Raw genomic sequence first — 16,522 nt, 5'->3', positions numbered from 1 at the left:
GGTCATTGATTGGATGTTGGGAATGAGGGAGAGGAAGGACAAAAGGATGACTGCTGATTTCTGGCCTGGATGCTGAGTGACTGGGGAAGCTGTTCCCTTGAGATAGAGATGAGCAGGCTGGAGGATGCTGTGTCATGAACTCAGTGGTAATTCTTGGTGGTTCTTCATTTGGAAATTCTTTCTATAAATACTTATTTTAAGGTAGAGCATATCAATAAGATGATTGCTTTATCTTTTAAGACCTAAATTTTTTTTTTTTTTTTTTTAGGTCATGTAGGAAATCGTAAATCATGTGAAGATGGGACTCTTGGTATTTGTACGCAATCTGCTGCTAGCCCTCTGCCTTTTTCTAGTACTGGGATTTTTGTATTATTCTGTGTGGAAGCTGCATTTACTCCAGTGGGAGGACTCCAGTAAGTACAGCCACTCTAGCCTACCCCAGCAAAAGCCTATTGCACATTAGTTCTTGGGTTTTCATGGGGCTGCAGTGCTCTCACATTCTTCAGGGGTGGGCAGTGAGAGTAAACTGAACATTTCTGAGACCTGGGCTTAGAAATTGCCTACCACTTTGGTTGCTGTAGGTTGAGAACTTTGATGTTTTTTAAAAACTGCATGCCATGGCAAATCGTTTTATGAATGCAGTGAAAACGTGCTATTCTTCAATAAAAACCCAAACTATACCAGTACTTTCAGTTCTTGAATGTTGTTCTTTTTAATTACTGTAGTGTGTTGCCACTCCCATGTGCCATCTGTCACCTTAGGGCTTGGTACTGAAGTTGATTTTTCTTGTGCCCTTAAAACATTCATCTTTAGTTTTTCCTTGAATTTTTAGTTTAATATTATCTTTGTTTTGTGTTCCCTAAAGGAACTTTGTCTACTTAATCTTCGTAGCCCCTGCTGCTACTGAACTCGTACCTGAACAGAATAATGGCTTTTTTCCACTAACGAGTAGCTCCTAATCCCTTTCTTCCATTGGTACCTCAAGTCTGTGTATTAGGTGTGCTTTCTACAGAGCTGCCGGAGCCCCTCTGGCTTGGTTTCGATTTACCTAGTGTTGCCTGAGTTTTGTTTTAGGCTTGTAGTTGAGGGCTTGTATTGAGTGGCACCAGCCTTTGTACGTTCTCTTCTTGGCTGTAGCTTGAAGTATCACACAGTGAGCATAAATCGTTTTCCTTTTGGCTCTGTGGTCTGATGGCTGTTGGAGATTGGTGCAGGATATATTTTGTAGTCTCTTCTGATTCCCAGTGAGCGTGTCATCTCTAGAGTGGGTTTACTTTTATGAACATCTACTGGATACCAGTGTAGAATTCACTTGAGAATAGAGTCAGTCTCTAGGTATGAGGTTAAAATGAGTTAGAATGAGTTGGAAGAGGCAATTAGTCTGCTGTTGTCTTGGGACCTTTTTTTAAAGATTTTATTTTTCCTTCTTCTCCCCAGCATAGTTCCATATTTTTAGTTGTGGGTCCTTCCAGTTGTGGCATATGGGATGCCGCCCCAGCATGGCCTGATGAGCAGTGCCTTGTCTGCACCCAGGATCCGAACCAGCGAAACCCTGGGCTGCCGCAGTGGAGCACGCTTACCCAACCACTCAGCCATGGGGCCAGCCCCAAAATTTATTAACAGACCTTTTTTTTTTTTTTGAGGAAGATTAGCCCTGAGCTAACTACTGCCAATCCTCCTCTTTTTGCTGAGGAAGGCTGGCCCTGAGCTAACATCCATGCCCGTCTTCCTCTACTTTATATGTGGGATGCCTAGCACAGCATGACTTGCCAAGCGGTGCTATGTCCGCACCCGGGATCCGAACCAGTGAACCCTGGGCCGCTGAAGCGGAACGTGCGCACTTAACTGCTGCACCACTGGGCTGGCCCCGTCATAAGACCTTAACATGGGACCTGTTTCTCACATGGTCCAAACTACTAGAGCAGTTTCAAGCCAATTTTTAAAATATGGTGTTATATCTTTAATTTATTATTTTATGTGGAACATTTAAGTGCCTCTTAAATTCTTAGCTTATAATTATGACTAATTACTTTGTGTTTCCAGAATTTATTTAAATTTCTCTATACCGTTTTACTTTTAAAATCAAGGGGACTACCAAGGATTAACAGTGTTAGGTCAGTGCAGTGCAGAGTTCTGTATTAGAGGCATTGTCTGTATCCATAATGGGTGGGTTCACCTGTATCCCTAACATAGATGGAAATAATGTGCTAGAGATGGGGTCTCCTTTTCTGTTAAGAGCTACTGACCTGTAGAAGGCATAATCACGGGTTAGATCATATTTTCCTAGAGAAATTGGAAAGGACATTAACTTTATGGAAGACCTATTGTGTGTCAGGTTTTAGGCTAGACAATTTACAAATTTAATTTAATTCTTACTGCAACTATGTGAAGATGCTGTTATTATCCGCATTTTCCAGTTGAGCAAACTGAAGTGTTTAGTTTAATTGATTTACCAAAGTTACACAGCACAGTGAATGGGGGATGGATAAATGGAATTTTACTGTTGTAAGGTTATTAGATTTGTGAAAAGGAAATAAGAAGTGGGAAGTAGGAATGTTGTGTATTAAGTGAGGGAAGGGTAAAGTAAGAAGTATGAAATACCAGATGTGAAGAGGTGTTCTAATGACTCTAAAGAGACTCTGATAAGTTAAGGATGTGTATCTCCTAGTAGAACTCCTTAGTAGAACAACTACTAAGAAAAATAGCCAAAAGAGCTCTATATCTAAGAAGCCAATAGAAGAAATAAAATGGAGCATTAAAAAAAAATTCAGTTAACCCCAAAGAAAGCAGAAAAACAGCAATGTAAGAACAAAAAACAGAAGGGGGAAATGGAAAACAAAGGGTAAGACAGTTGACTTAATCCTGACTAATGAATAATGATATTTAAATGTGGATAGATTAGAACTCCAGTTAAAGGCAGTAAATGTCAGAATGGTTATAAAAAGCATGATCTAACCATGTCCTGATATAAGAGATGTATATTTTAAATTTAAAGACACAGATAGTTTCAAAGTAGAAGGATGGAAAATATATCTTATGTAAACAATAAGCAGAAGAAAGCTGGCAGAGCTGTGTTAATTTAAGCAAACTATACTTCAAGACAAAGAGTATTACAAGAGATTAGACAGGATTACTCTCTAATCATTAGATTACATAGTGAGGTAAGGAGAAATTCACCAGGAAGACAGACGTAAATAGGTATGTACCTAATAAGAGAGTATCAAACTTCATTAAGCAAAATATAGGAAGATTGGCACAGATGTCAGCTCAGCAACATCTTCCTAAAGCAAAAAGAGGAAGATTGGCAACAGATATTAGCTCAGCGCCAATCTTCCCCACCAAAAAAAGAAAAAAAGAAAAGAAAGTCTTAAAAACAATGATCTATGTTTCCACCTAAAAAGAAGGGCAAATTTAACTCCGAGTAAGCAGAAGAAATGAGAGAGATATGAACAGAAATCAATGAAATAGAAAATAAACAATAGAGAAAATTAACAAAACCAGTATTTGGTTCTTTGAAAAAATTAATAAAATTGATAGATTCCTAACAAGAATAATCATGGATGACACCAAAAGCACAGGCAACACAAGAAAAACTAGATAAATTGGATTTTATCAAAATTAAAACTTGTGCATCGAAGGATGCCATCAACAGGATGAAAATGCAACCTACAGAATGGGAGAAAATATTTGTAAATCATGTATCTGATAAAGGATCAATATCCAAAATATATGAAGAACTCCTATAACTCAATAACAACAAAAAACCTGATTCAAAAACGGGCAAAGGGGGCAGGCCCTGGTGGCATAGTGGTTAAGTTCGGTGCACTCCACTTCAGCAGCCAGGGTTTGTGGGTTTGGATCCTACACCACTTGTCAGCCATGCTGAGGTGGCATCTCACATACAAAATAGAGGAAGATAGGCACAAATGTTAGCTCAGAGCTAATCTTCTTCAAGCAAAAAAAAGGAGAAAGATTGGCAACAGGTGTTAGCTCAAGGCAAATCTTCCTCACCAAAAAAAAAAGGGAGAGGGCAAAGGACTTACATAGACAGCCCATAAACACATGAAAAGATACTTAACATCACTAATCATTAGGGAAATGCAAATCAAAATCATAATGAGACACTATTTTACACACGTTAGGATGTTTGTTATTAAAAAAATACAAAATAAGTGTTGAGAGGATATGGAGAAATTGGAATTCTTATGCATTGCTGATGAGAATGTAAAATCATGCAACTACTATGGAAAATGGTATGGTGATTTCTCAAAAAATTAAAAATAGAATTGCCATGTGATCCAACAATTCCACTTCTGGGTATGTATCCAAAAGAAGCGAAAGCAGGGACTTGAACAGATATTTGTAGCAGCATTATTGTCAATTGCCAAAAAGTGGAAGCAGCCTAAGAGTCCATCAGTGGATGAATAGATAAACAAAATGGTTTATACATACAGTGGAATATTATTCAGCCTTAAAAAGGAATAAATTTTGATACATGCTACATGGATGAATCTTGAAGACATTATGCTAAGTAAGCTAGTCACTAAAAGATAGATATTATATGATTCCACTTAGATGAGGTTCCTAGAGTAGTTAGAGGCTTAGAGACAGAAAGTAGAATGGTGGCTGCCAGGTGCTGGGGCAGAGGGAGTGGGAAGTCAGCTTTTAATGGGTACAGAGTTTTAGTTGAGAAAGATGAAAAGTTCTGGAGATGGATGGTGGTGATGGATGCACAGCAGTGTGACTATACTTAATATCATAGTACTGTACACTTAAAAATGGTTAAAATCGTAAGCTTTATGTTATGTATAATTTACTCCAGTAGATACGTTTTTTTAAAAAAAAATCAAGGAAATAAGAGAAAACACAATTTGTCAGTATTAGGAAGAGAAATGGAGATAGTACTACAGATCCTACACACATTAAAGAGTAATAAGGGAATATTATGACCAATTTTATTATTAAAATTGACAGATTAGTGAAATGGACAAATTCCTTGGAAAACACAACTTACTGAAACTGACTGAAGAATAAATAGAAAATCTGAGTAGCCCTGTATCTTTAAAGAACTTGAATTCGTAATCAGAAAATTTCAGGCCCAGAGAGTTTCACTGGTGAATTCTATAAATATTCAAGTAAGGATTTAACACCAGTCTTATACAAACTCTTCTCAGAAAATAGAGGAGAAAATACTTCTCAACTCATTTTATGAGACCAGCTTAATCTTGACAAAACATGACAAATACATTACCAAAAACCAAGATTACACGTCAGTATCCCTCATGAGCATGCAGAAGTTCTCATGCAAAAATCCTCAGCAAAATGCTAGCAAATTAAATATGGGAATATATAATAAGGATAATACAACAAAGACTAAGGACTTCAAGGTTGATTCATCGTTTGAAAATCAATGTAATCACCACATTAGAAGAATAAAGAAGAAAAACCATTTCTTAATCATTTCAGAAAAAACATTTGGCAAAATTTAAAGCCCACTCATATAAAAACTTTCAGCAAACTAGGAACAGAAATCTGATAAAGGCTATCTGAAAGTTTACAACTAGCATCATATGTATTGAAGAAAGACATGTTTTCCCCCTAAGATCAGGGCAAAAGGGAAAGATGTCCATTCTGATCACCTTTATTCATTATTTTATCACAGGTCCTATTCAGTGATAAGGCAAGTAAAGGAATAACAGGCATAAAGATTGATAAGGAAAAAGTAAAACTGTATTTTCAGATGATATGATTGCTGTGTACAAAAATCCCGATGAATCTATCAAAAGGAAAAACAAAAACAAGCCAAAACAATTCTTGTAACTAAGTGATCTTGCAAGGTTGCAGAATACAAGGTCAATATAGAACATTCAGTTGTATTTCTATATACTAGAAGTACACAATTGGAAAATAAAATGAAACCATATTTTTATAGTAGCATCAAAAATAAAATACTGAGGGAAAAATCTAAACGTGGCAAGACCTCTACAGCAAAAATTGCAAAAACAGTGCTGAGAGAAATTAAAGAAGATCTAAATAAATGGAGAGATTTTTGATGCCCATGTATTGGGAGCCTCAATATTGTTATGATGCCCATTTTTTTCAAAATTCAAGTGTAGATTCAATGCAATCCTAATTAAACTCCCAGCAGGCTTCTTTTTGGGAGGCGAGGAGCGGGGAGCTAGAAGTCAACAGTTGATTCTAACAGTTATGCAAACTCTCTAGACTGGCCAAAATTATTTTGGAAAATAAAAATTGAAGGACTTACACTACCTCATTTCTAGTCTTACTTCAGGACAATGTGATATTGGCTAAAGATCAGTGGAATAGAATAGAACTATGCATATGAAGACACGTGAATTTTGATAAAAGTGGCAACATAATTCAATAGGGTAAGGATAGTCTATTCATCAAATGATTCTGAAGTAACTAGATATCTATTTAGAAAAAAAGAACCATAATCACTCACATCATATATAAAAATCAATTTGAAGTAGATCATAGCCCTAAACATAAAAGCTAAAACTATAAAACTTCTAGAAGTAAACATGGGAGAAAATTTCCATGCTGTTGAGGTAGGCAGAAAATTTTTAGATAGGACACAAAAAGCATTAACCATAAAAGAAAATTGATAAATTAGACTCATCAAATTTAAAAACTTCTGCTCTTCCAGTTGCTTCATCAAGACAATGAAAAAGCAAACCACAGACTGGGAAAAATATTCACAACAATATTTTGGACAAAGGACTTGGATCCAGAATATATAAAGATCTCTTAAAATTTAATAATAAAAAAGCAAACAAATTATTTAAGAAATTGACAAAAGACTTGAATAGACATTTCACCCCAAAAAAATACAAATGGCCAATAAACACCTCAAAAGTTATTCATCATCATTAGGCATGAGGAAAATGCAAATTAAAATGTCAGTGAGATGCCACTTCACATCCATTAGAATGACTAACATTAAAAAGATTGGCAATTCCTAGTGTTGAGCAACTTAACTCTCTTATATTGTTAGATAGAATGTAGAATAGTGCGATTACTGTGGAAAAACAGTTTGGCAATTTCTTATAAAGTTAAGCATACGTTTAGTACATGACTCAGCAACTCATAGATATTTACCCAAGAGAAATGAAAACTTATGTCTAGAAAAAGACTTGTAAGCAAATGTTTACAGCAGCTTTAATAATAGCCAAGTACTGGGAACAACCCAAATGTTCCTCAGTAGGTGAATGGATAAACAAAATGAGATCCAGTAATACAGGGGAAGATTACTTACCAATAAAAGGGAAACAAACTACTAGTTTACTTGACAGCATGGATCAATCCTACAGACATGCTGAGTAAAAAGAAGCCAGATGCAAGAGTATGTACATATTGTATTGTTCTGTTTATGTGAAATTCTAGAACAGGCCAAGCTAATCCATTGTTATAGAAATCAGATCAGTAGTTGTCCAACGCAGAGGATGGTGGGAGCTTGAAGGAACTTTTTGTGGTGATTTAAATGCTGTAGATTGGGGGACTGGCCTGTGGCGCAGCGGTTAAGTGCACACGTTCCGCTTCAGTGGCCCAGGTTTCGCTGGTTTGGATCTTGGGTGTGGACATGGCACTGCTTGGCAAGCCATGCTGTGGTAGGGTCCCACATATAAAATAGAGGAAGATGGGCACGGATGTTAGCTCAGGGCCAGTCTTCCTCAGCAAAAAGAGGAGGATTGGCAGCAGATGTTAGCTTAGGGCTAATCTTCCTCAAAAGAATAAATAAATAAATAAATGTGGTATATCTTGATTGGAGTTGTGGTTACACAAGAGTATACATCTGTCAACAGTCCAAAGACTTGTACAGTTAACCATGTGAATTTTATTTTTATGTAAATTATACCTCACTGAAGTTGAATAAAGAAAAAAAGTAAGAAAATAGAGAACTTACCCTACCAGATATTAAAATCTGTTATAAAACTACAGTAATTAAAGCTGTCATACTAGCACAGGAAGAAATCAATAGATCTGTTATTTGGAGTAGAGGAACATGAATATATATATAGATCGAAGTTTAGTATTGATAAATGTGGTCTTTCAGATCCAGGGGAAAGACGAGCTGTTTTATTTAGTTTTGAGACTATTACCTATTTTATTTAGAAAAATTTAAGTTATGTCCCTTTCACACGCCTTACACAAAAATTAATTCCAGATAGATTAAAGATTTAATTTTAAAAATCTAAATTAAAATACTAGAAGAAAATAAAGAATATCAGATTGGGGTTGAGAAAGATTTTATTAGCATGACACCAGGGTCAGAAGCCCCACAATAAAAAATGAAAAGTGTTATTATCTTTTATGTAAAATTTCTGTATAGAGAAATAAATTTTAAGCAAAGTTAAAAGACAAATAACAAACCAAGAAAAATATTTTCAATTAATATGATAGCTAAAGAGATGATATTCTTAATATATACAAAGAGCTCATTTAAGTTGTTTGAAAAAAAATGAACACTTCGATAGAAAAATTGACAAAGTACATGAACAGATAATTTCACAGAAGGGAAATTATAAATTGCTAGTGATCATATTTTAAAGTATTTGTTCTCACTAATTTTTAAGGAAATGTAAAGTATAAAATAACAATTATATTACTGTTACCTTCCATATTGGCAAAGATTTTTAAATGATAATGCCCTGCACAGATATGAATAAGCCATTATTCTTACACACTCTAAGTGGGTTTCTGGAAGGTAATATAATAATATGTATTCAAAATTTCAAATATGTACATCTTGTGATCCAGCAGATTTTACCTCCTGTTGCACAGAATAAGCAAGCAAAGATCTATGTATAAGGGTGCACCTTGCAGCATTGTTTATTAGAAAAGAATGGAAACAAGCTAAATAGCTAATAGAGGATTGAGTCAGTAAATTATGATATGTGCATTCGGTGGATACTGTATAGCAATTGAAGGTCAATCTTTATGTCCTGACATGGAAAGTATATAAAGATGATCCTTTTCACTTGTACATACACACACACACAGAGTCAAATGTGCACATACTTACAGGCCCATCTCAGGCTTCATTTGCAGGAAGCTCAAAATTGACAGCAATAAATCACTGAGCAGTTAGAATGTGCCTGGCACTGTGTCAGGTCTTTGGGATAGAAGGATGAATATGATGCTGTGCTGCTGTCATGGTGCTTATAATCTGGCGACTCTGTGAGGTTGTAATAGGTAACATTTTCTGAACACTTAATGGTGCGCTTGGAGCTTGCACTGTTCTAAAGTGCTTTGCATGCATCATCTTATTTAATCCCCTACTAGATATGTTTGGTAGTATTTCCACATTTCACAGGTGAGACTGTTAAGGCTCAGCGAGTTAATGCCTTGTTTGAGATCACAGAGATGGAGTAGAGTCTGGACTATCATTGTCGCATTTTACAGATAGGAAAACAGAATTTTGAGTGAGTTGGTCACTAGTGGAAACAGGGATTGAACTCAAGGTCTCCCTGTCTTCAAATTTGTGTTCTTAGTAGCAACACTTGATATCTTAAGGCTCTGATTCCCCCACCTGCTTTGCATACGGAGTCTTTTTTCCTGGGCTCTTCTTCTTCAGTTATTCCCTTACAAACTTTTTTGACCATAACAAACGTAACACAAGAGATCCCTTGGTCCACTTATTCCACCTATTTTCACTTTTCAGTGGAAAAGAACTGGGTGATATGAGTGGAATAACTTTCTACAAGCAAATTTTGGGGGATTATGTATAAATCTGCTTTAAGAGATTCTTCTTCTTCTTCTTCTTTTGGTGAGGAAGATTGGCCCTGAGCTAATACCTGTTGCCAATCTTCCTCTTTTTGCTTGAGGAAGATTGTTGCTGAGCTAACATCTGTGCCAGTCTTCCTCTATTTTGTATGTGGGATGCTGCCACAGCATGGCTTGATGAGCAGTGTGTAGGTCCGTGCCTGGGATCTGAACCTGGGAACCCCAGGCCACCAAAGCAGATCATACAAACTTAACACTATGCCACCAGCCTGGCCTCAAGATTATTCATATTTGAACAGTAACTCACATATGCTTTGAGGTCTTGTTACTGGAAAACTGTCAGAAATATTATTGATGTAAATATGCATCGATACTCATTATAGGGTTAATAACTAAACTCACAATCAAGTGAACTAATGGCTAAACTAATGAAAATTTATAATTTAAAAGCCAAGAAAAACAGTGATTGCATGCCATGTCCAATTCAAGACAGCACTGATGATACACTGATAATAGAGTGTGTTTCAGAGACCTATAGGAATTCTGGCTACGTGTGGGCATGAATGGTAATAGCTGTGCAGTATAGTTGAATATTGCCTGGTATACAGACTTCTTAATGGAATGCTGATTTACAGTTCACAGTAAATGCCAGTAAAATGCTAATTTTGGTTTTACTTATACCATATTTTGTAACTCAGTAATTTGCTTTGTGAGTTTCTAGTAATTAGGTAAAGCCTAATTGTAAATAAAAATGAAAGTTTGTGAAATTGCCTGTGTCACAAAGAAGGGACTGCTGGCTCCATTTTTGGATGAGTTTGTAGACCATCAGAAGAACCTGTTAGTAGGCCATTGACCATACTTTGAGAATCACTGCTTTGTCTGAGGGTATATGTGATGGTGGAAAGACTGCAAACAGCTCTTTTTTCCCTCTCTTCTGCGGTCTACTGCTTTTGCCATCCTTGGTGATCTCATGTTCTAAACTTCATGTTACAGCCAAGCCCCTCTAGATTGCTGACCTTTGTTGGTGTCTTTCTCCCTCTTTGGCTTGACGAAAGCTCTTCCTTCTTCTAATGAGCTGCTCTTTCTGAAGAGATTCCCCCAACTGGGCCTCTGGTAACCCAGTTCTTTCCTTTAGAACACAGTCTTCTGAGAATTCACAAGTGCCCTGGGTGAGGAAAGCTGCAGCTGGGTTGGAGGATACTCAGGCATGGCCTTGTACTATACCTGGAAGTGCTGCACCCCCCCACACCCAGGCTCTCAGTGTGTGTGTGTGTGTGTGTGTGTGTGTGTGTGTGTCTCTAATCCAGCCACTTTCAGAGAAGCACAGAAATCTGGACCTGTATACACCCCAGTTATGGGCTAGCTTTATTTCTCTTTGTAAGTGGAAGAGGGATTTTCCCTCCCACATATTAAGACATCCTTAAAGCCATACTATTAGAAATAGTAGTGTTGATTCTAGAACAGAAAAAGTGACCAGTTAAAAAAATAGAGAGCTGGGGCCAGCCTGGCCTGGTTGCATAGTGGTTAAGTTTGCATGCTCTGCTTTGGCAGCCTGGGGTTCATGGGTTTGAATCCCAGCTGCAGACCTACACACTGCTCCTCAAGCCATGCTGTGGTGGCATCCCGCATACAAAATAGAGAAAGATTGGCACAGATGTTAGCTCAGGGACAATCTTCCTCACCAAAAAAATAAAGAGAGAGAGAGAGCTCAAAGATAAAACCCGTGTCTGTAGGAATTTAATAGAGCATGAAAGTGGTACCACAAATCAAAGGAGAGAGGACATACTGGCTCACTAGATGGAGTTGAAGAAAGCTGGGTCCATACCAACTCCATGTACAGACGTAGACCTTAGATGAACTGAAGACTTAAATGAGAATGGTAAAATTAGAAATGGTGAAAATCGGAGAAAAGAAAAGATTATCTTTGGTGACTTAGGTGTCTAGGGAAAGGACTAAACAAAACCTTAAAAGCATAGCTTACGAAGCAAAAAAATTGATGAATTTGTGTAAATCAAATTTAAGAATTGTGCTATTAAGGACATTATAGACAAAATTAATATACAGATAATATACTGAGAAAAGAAATTTTTAATACTTAAAATTTGCAACTGTTGATATCTAGAGTATTCAAGGAACTCCTGCAAAGCAAGAAAAAAAAGATAGCAACCCCAGTAGAAAATGAGCAAAGAATTGAAGAAGGAATTTACAGAGTAAGAAAACCGTAAGGCTAAGCATATGAAGAGATACTCAAACTCATGAGCTGTGAGAAGTATTAAAATTAAAACGATCACTTTATACTTCTTAAACTGACAAAAAATTAAGAAGGTGGATAATGTCAAGTGTTGGCAGGAGTATGAGACTACAGTAACCAGTATCCTTTGCTGGTGGGAAAGTGGATAAGTACAGGCATTCTAGGGCACAGTCTAGCAATATTTGTTCAACTTAAGTATACGTGTATCCTTTAGCTCAGCAAATCTGCTCCTTTATATATGTACCATGGAACTCATCAGAGAAATGCATTATTTGTGGACCCAGGGAGATGAATGAATTTCCATCCTAGGAATGAATAGGCAAGAAGTAGGATATTGTAGGGTATTTATATCATGAAATGGTATGCACCTGTTAGAAGAAACAGATCATAAATAGCATGGATGGAACTTAAGAAACATGCTTTGTGTCAAAAATGAGACAGAATAACACAATTCTATTTGTATAAATTGAAAAGACAGGCATACAAAGATTTCTTAGGATACTAAAAGCATGAACTGTAAAATTAAAATTTAATAATTTAAACGTTACCAAAATTAAGAATGTTTGCTCTTTAAAAGACACTATTAAGAAAATAAAAAGGCAAGCCACAGAATGGGAAAGAATATTCAGTACTTGTATACACAATGTTCAATTATGAAATATTCAATACTTGTATATATTTGTATCCAAAGTATATAAATAATTCTTATAAGTTAATAATAAGAAAGTTAACATCCTAATCAAAAATGGGCAAATGATTTGAAGAGACACTTTATAAAAGAAGATTTATGAATGGCCAAAAGCACACAAAAAGATTCTCAACATTGTTACTCATGATGGAAATACAAATTAAAACCACAATGAGGTAATACTGCATACCCACTGGAATGGCTCAAGTTTAAAAACAGTGATAACAAAATGTTGGCAAGAATGTGAAGCAAATAGAACTCTTAGATTTTGCTGTTGTGAATGCAGAATGGTGCAACCACTTGGAAACCAGTTTGGCAGCCTCTTCAAAAGTTATATATACTCCTGCCAGATGACAGTCATTCTACTCTTAAGTGTTTACCCATGAAAAATAAAAGCATGTCCACATAAAGACCTGTACATAAATACTCATAGAAGCTTTGTTCCCAAAAGGAAATAATCCTGATGTCTATCAGCAAGTGAATGGACAAACAAAATGTGATATATCCACACAATGAAATACTATTCAGCAATGAAAAGGAGCAAACTTGATACAAGCAACATCATGGATGACTATCAAACTCATTATTCTGAGCAAAATAAACCAGACACAGGAGAGTACGTTTTGTATGGTTCCATTTATATAAAATGCAAACTAATCATTAGTAACTAAAAGAATAGTAGTTACCTTGGGTGGAAAGTGAAGGGAGGGATGGATTGCAGGAGGGCACAAGGAATTTTTTGAGGTTGATAGAAATGTTCTGTATCTTGATTGTGTGGTGGTGCGTATGTACAACTGTCAAAACTCTTCAAATTATATGCTTTAAAGCAATTTATTGTATGTAAATTATTCCCAGATAAAGTTGAAGGAAATGGGGAAAGGGTAATAAAAATGGACATTTAGGGGCCGGCCAGGTGGCATAGTGGTTAAGTTCACATGCTCCACTTTGGTGTCCCAGGGTTCACAGGTTCGGATCCCAGGCACAGACCCAACGCTGTGGCAGCATCTCACATAAAGTAGAGGAAGATTGGCATAGATGTTAGCTCAGTGACAATCTTCCTTAAGCAAAAAGAACGTTGGCAACAGATGTTAGCTCAGAGCCAATCTTCCTCACACACGCACAAACAAATGGACATTTGGATCAATGGAATAGAAAACAGAATCCAGAAATCAACCCACACATATCTGGCCAATTAACTTTTGGTAAAGGTGCCAAGGCAATTCAATGGAGAACGTATAATCTTTTCAGTAAATGGTAGCAAACAAACAGAACCTGACTCTTATTTCTCACCATATATAAAAGTAACTTGAAATGTATCATACATCTAAATGCAAGTGCTAAAACTATAAAACTCATAGAACAAAATACAGGAGAGAATCTTAGTGACCTTGAGTTTGGCAAAGATTTCATAAATAGGGCATGCAGGGGCTGGCCTGGTGGCACAGCGGTTAAGTGTGCATGTTCCGTTTTGGCAGCCCAGGGTTTGCCAGTTCAGATCCCGGGTGCAGACATGGCACCGCTTGGCAAGCCATGCTGTGGTAGGCGTCCCACATATAAAAAAGCAGAGGAAGGTAGGCACGGATGTTAACTCAGGGCCAGTCTTCCTCAGAAAAAGAGGAGGATTGGCAGCAGTTAGCTCAGGGCTAATCTTCCTCAAAAAACAAAATACGGTACACAAAGCATGAAAAATATTAACAAATTGGACTTCATCAAAGATAAAAATATTTGCTCTTCAGAAAACATTGTTACAGAAATTTAAAGGCAAGCCACAGACTGGGAGAGCATTTTGTGAAACATATGTACAACAAAGAGCTTGTATTTTGAATATATAAAGAACTCTTAGAAGTTAGTAATAAGAAGACAAAGAACCAGTTAAAAGTGGGCAGAGATAAACAGACACTTCCCCAAAGTAGATATACAGATGGCAAGTAAGCACATGGAAAGATACTCAACATCGTTAGTCATTAGGAGAAAATGGAAATTAAAATCACAAGATACTACTGTAAACTCTTTAGAATGGCTAAAATTAAAAAGACAGACTGTATCAGATGTTGTCAAGGATGTGGAATAATCATAACACGTAGACGCTGTGTATGTGTTAGACACATAACACTTACTTATATGCTGTGGGAATGTAAAATGTAAAACCACTTTGAAAAACAATTTTATAGATGTTTAAAAAATTAAACAATCACCCAACATACCTTCAGCCATTCGGCTCCAAGAGAAGTGAAAGCATAGGTCCATACAAAGACTTGTACAAGAATGTTCATAGCAGCTTTATTTGTAATAGCCAAAAACTAGGAACAAATCTAAGATCCATCAACAGGTAAATGGATAAACAAATTGTGGTTTATCTTTATAGTGGACTGCTTCTCAGTATTAAAAAGAAATTATTTTTTTTCAGTTTTATTGAGATAAAATTGACGTATAACATTGTAGTAGTTGCAGATGTACAACATGATGATTTGATATATAGTCATGTGCCGCATAACGACGTTTTGGTCAATGAACAATGGACTGTATGTATGATGGTGGTCCCGTAAGATTATAATGGAGCTGAAAAATTTCTATAGCCTAGTGATGTTATAGCCATCATACTCTGTAGTGCAATGCATTACTCATGTGTTTGTGGTGATGCTGGTGTAAATAATCCTGCACTGCCAGTCATATAAAAGTATAACACATACAGTTAGGTACAGTACATAATATTTGATAATGATGATACACAACTATGTTACTGGTTTATGTATTTACTGTACTATACTTTTTATCATTATTTTAGAGTCTACGCTTTCTACTTATAAAAAAAGTTTATTGTAAAACAGTATGCCATGTTACGCTGGCAGCAGCCTCATCTCATGTTTACTGTGTGTCTTGATTGCATCATCTTCTCTGGTGCTTGACTTAATCCTGTGTTGTTTTGTTCATCATAGCCTCTAAGCATACAAAATCCACTACCATTGTTGCCAGTGAGAGGCCGCATTGAGTGATTGACCTGGAAATGAAATTAAAAGTAATTAAGGACTAGGAAGGTGGAAAATCAGTGCTGGTTATTGCTCACCAGTCAGCATGTCCCATTCCACCGTAGCTACGATCTTGAAGAACAAGAACAAAGTGAGAGAAGCTGTTAAACAATCTGCTTCATTGAAGGCAATGAGACTAACAATTTTGAGAAGAGCCCATACCAGACATGGAGAAACTTCTAATGACCTTCTAAAACTTCTAATGAATTGAAGACCAGACACAGAAGCGTTTTCCTCTCTGCACTATGACAATCCTGGCCAAAGCAAAAAGTTTGTTTGCATTGTTGAAAGAAAAGGCTGGACCCGACTATGATGTTGAATTTACACAATTATGTTGATTTAAACAATTCAAGAGTTGTTATTCGTTACTTAATGTGAAAGTGAGTGATGGTCTGAGTGCTGATGTGAAGGCAGCTGGAGAATTTTTGCAAACTCTGGATAAGCTGATTGTGGAGGAAAATTACTTGCCAGAGCAAACATTCAATTTGAGTGAAACCTCCCTATTCTGGAAACAATGCCTGAAAGGACTTTCATCCATAAGGAGGCCAAGTCAATGCTAGGTTTTAAGGCTTTTAAGGACAGGATAACAGTCTTGCTTGGGGACAGTGTTGCAGGCTACAAATGGAAACCCTTAGTGATCTGACACAGTGAGAACCCCAGGGCCTTTAAGCTTATCAGTAAGCACACACTGCCAGTATAGGACAGGAGCAATAAGAAGTCATGGGTGAATCTCCTCTTCCAGCATACCCTCCTGAATTGCTGTGTCTGTGAAGTAGAGAAGTACTGACTGGAGAATAACATACCTTTCAA

General features: G+C 36.7%; 1 protein-coding gene across 5 annotated transcripts in view; it reads left to right on the top strand.

Annotated features, from left to right (window-relative positions):
* Nucleotides 1–16,522, top strand: part of ST3GAL3 (ST3 beta-galactoside alpha-2,3-sialyltransferase 3) — a 197,219-nt gene that overhangs the window by 23,480 nt on the left and 157,217 nt on the right. For all 5 annotated transcript variants that reach the window (XM_070609917.1, XM_070609912.1, XM_070609910.1 and 2 more), the window contains one exon: nt 269–413. In XM_070609917.1, coding sequence (XP_070466018.1) covers nt 299–413 — 115 coding nt within the window. In that variant the 5' untranslated portion in view covers nt 269–298. The remainder of the gene's footprint in view (nt 1–268; nt 414–16,522) is intronic.

The sequence above is a fragment of the Equus przewalskii genome, chromosome 2 (genome assembly GCF_037783145.1).
Source record: "Equus przewalskii isolate Varuska chromosome 2, EquPr2, whole genome shotgun sequence".
In the NCBI taxonomy this organism is placed as follows: domain Eukaryota; kingdom Metazoa; phylum Chordata; class Mammalia; order Perissodactyla; family Equidae; genus Equus; species Equus przewalskii.
Note: the sequence above shows the minus strand (reverse complement) of the source record. Positions and strands in the feature narration are given on the sequence as shown.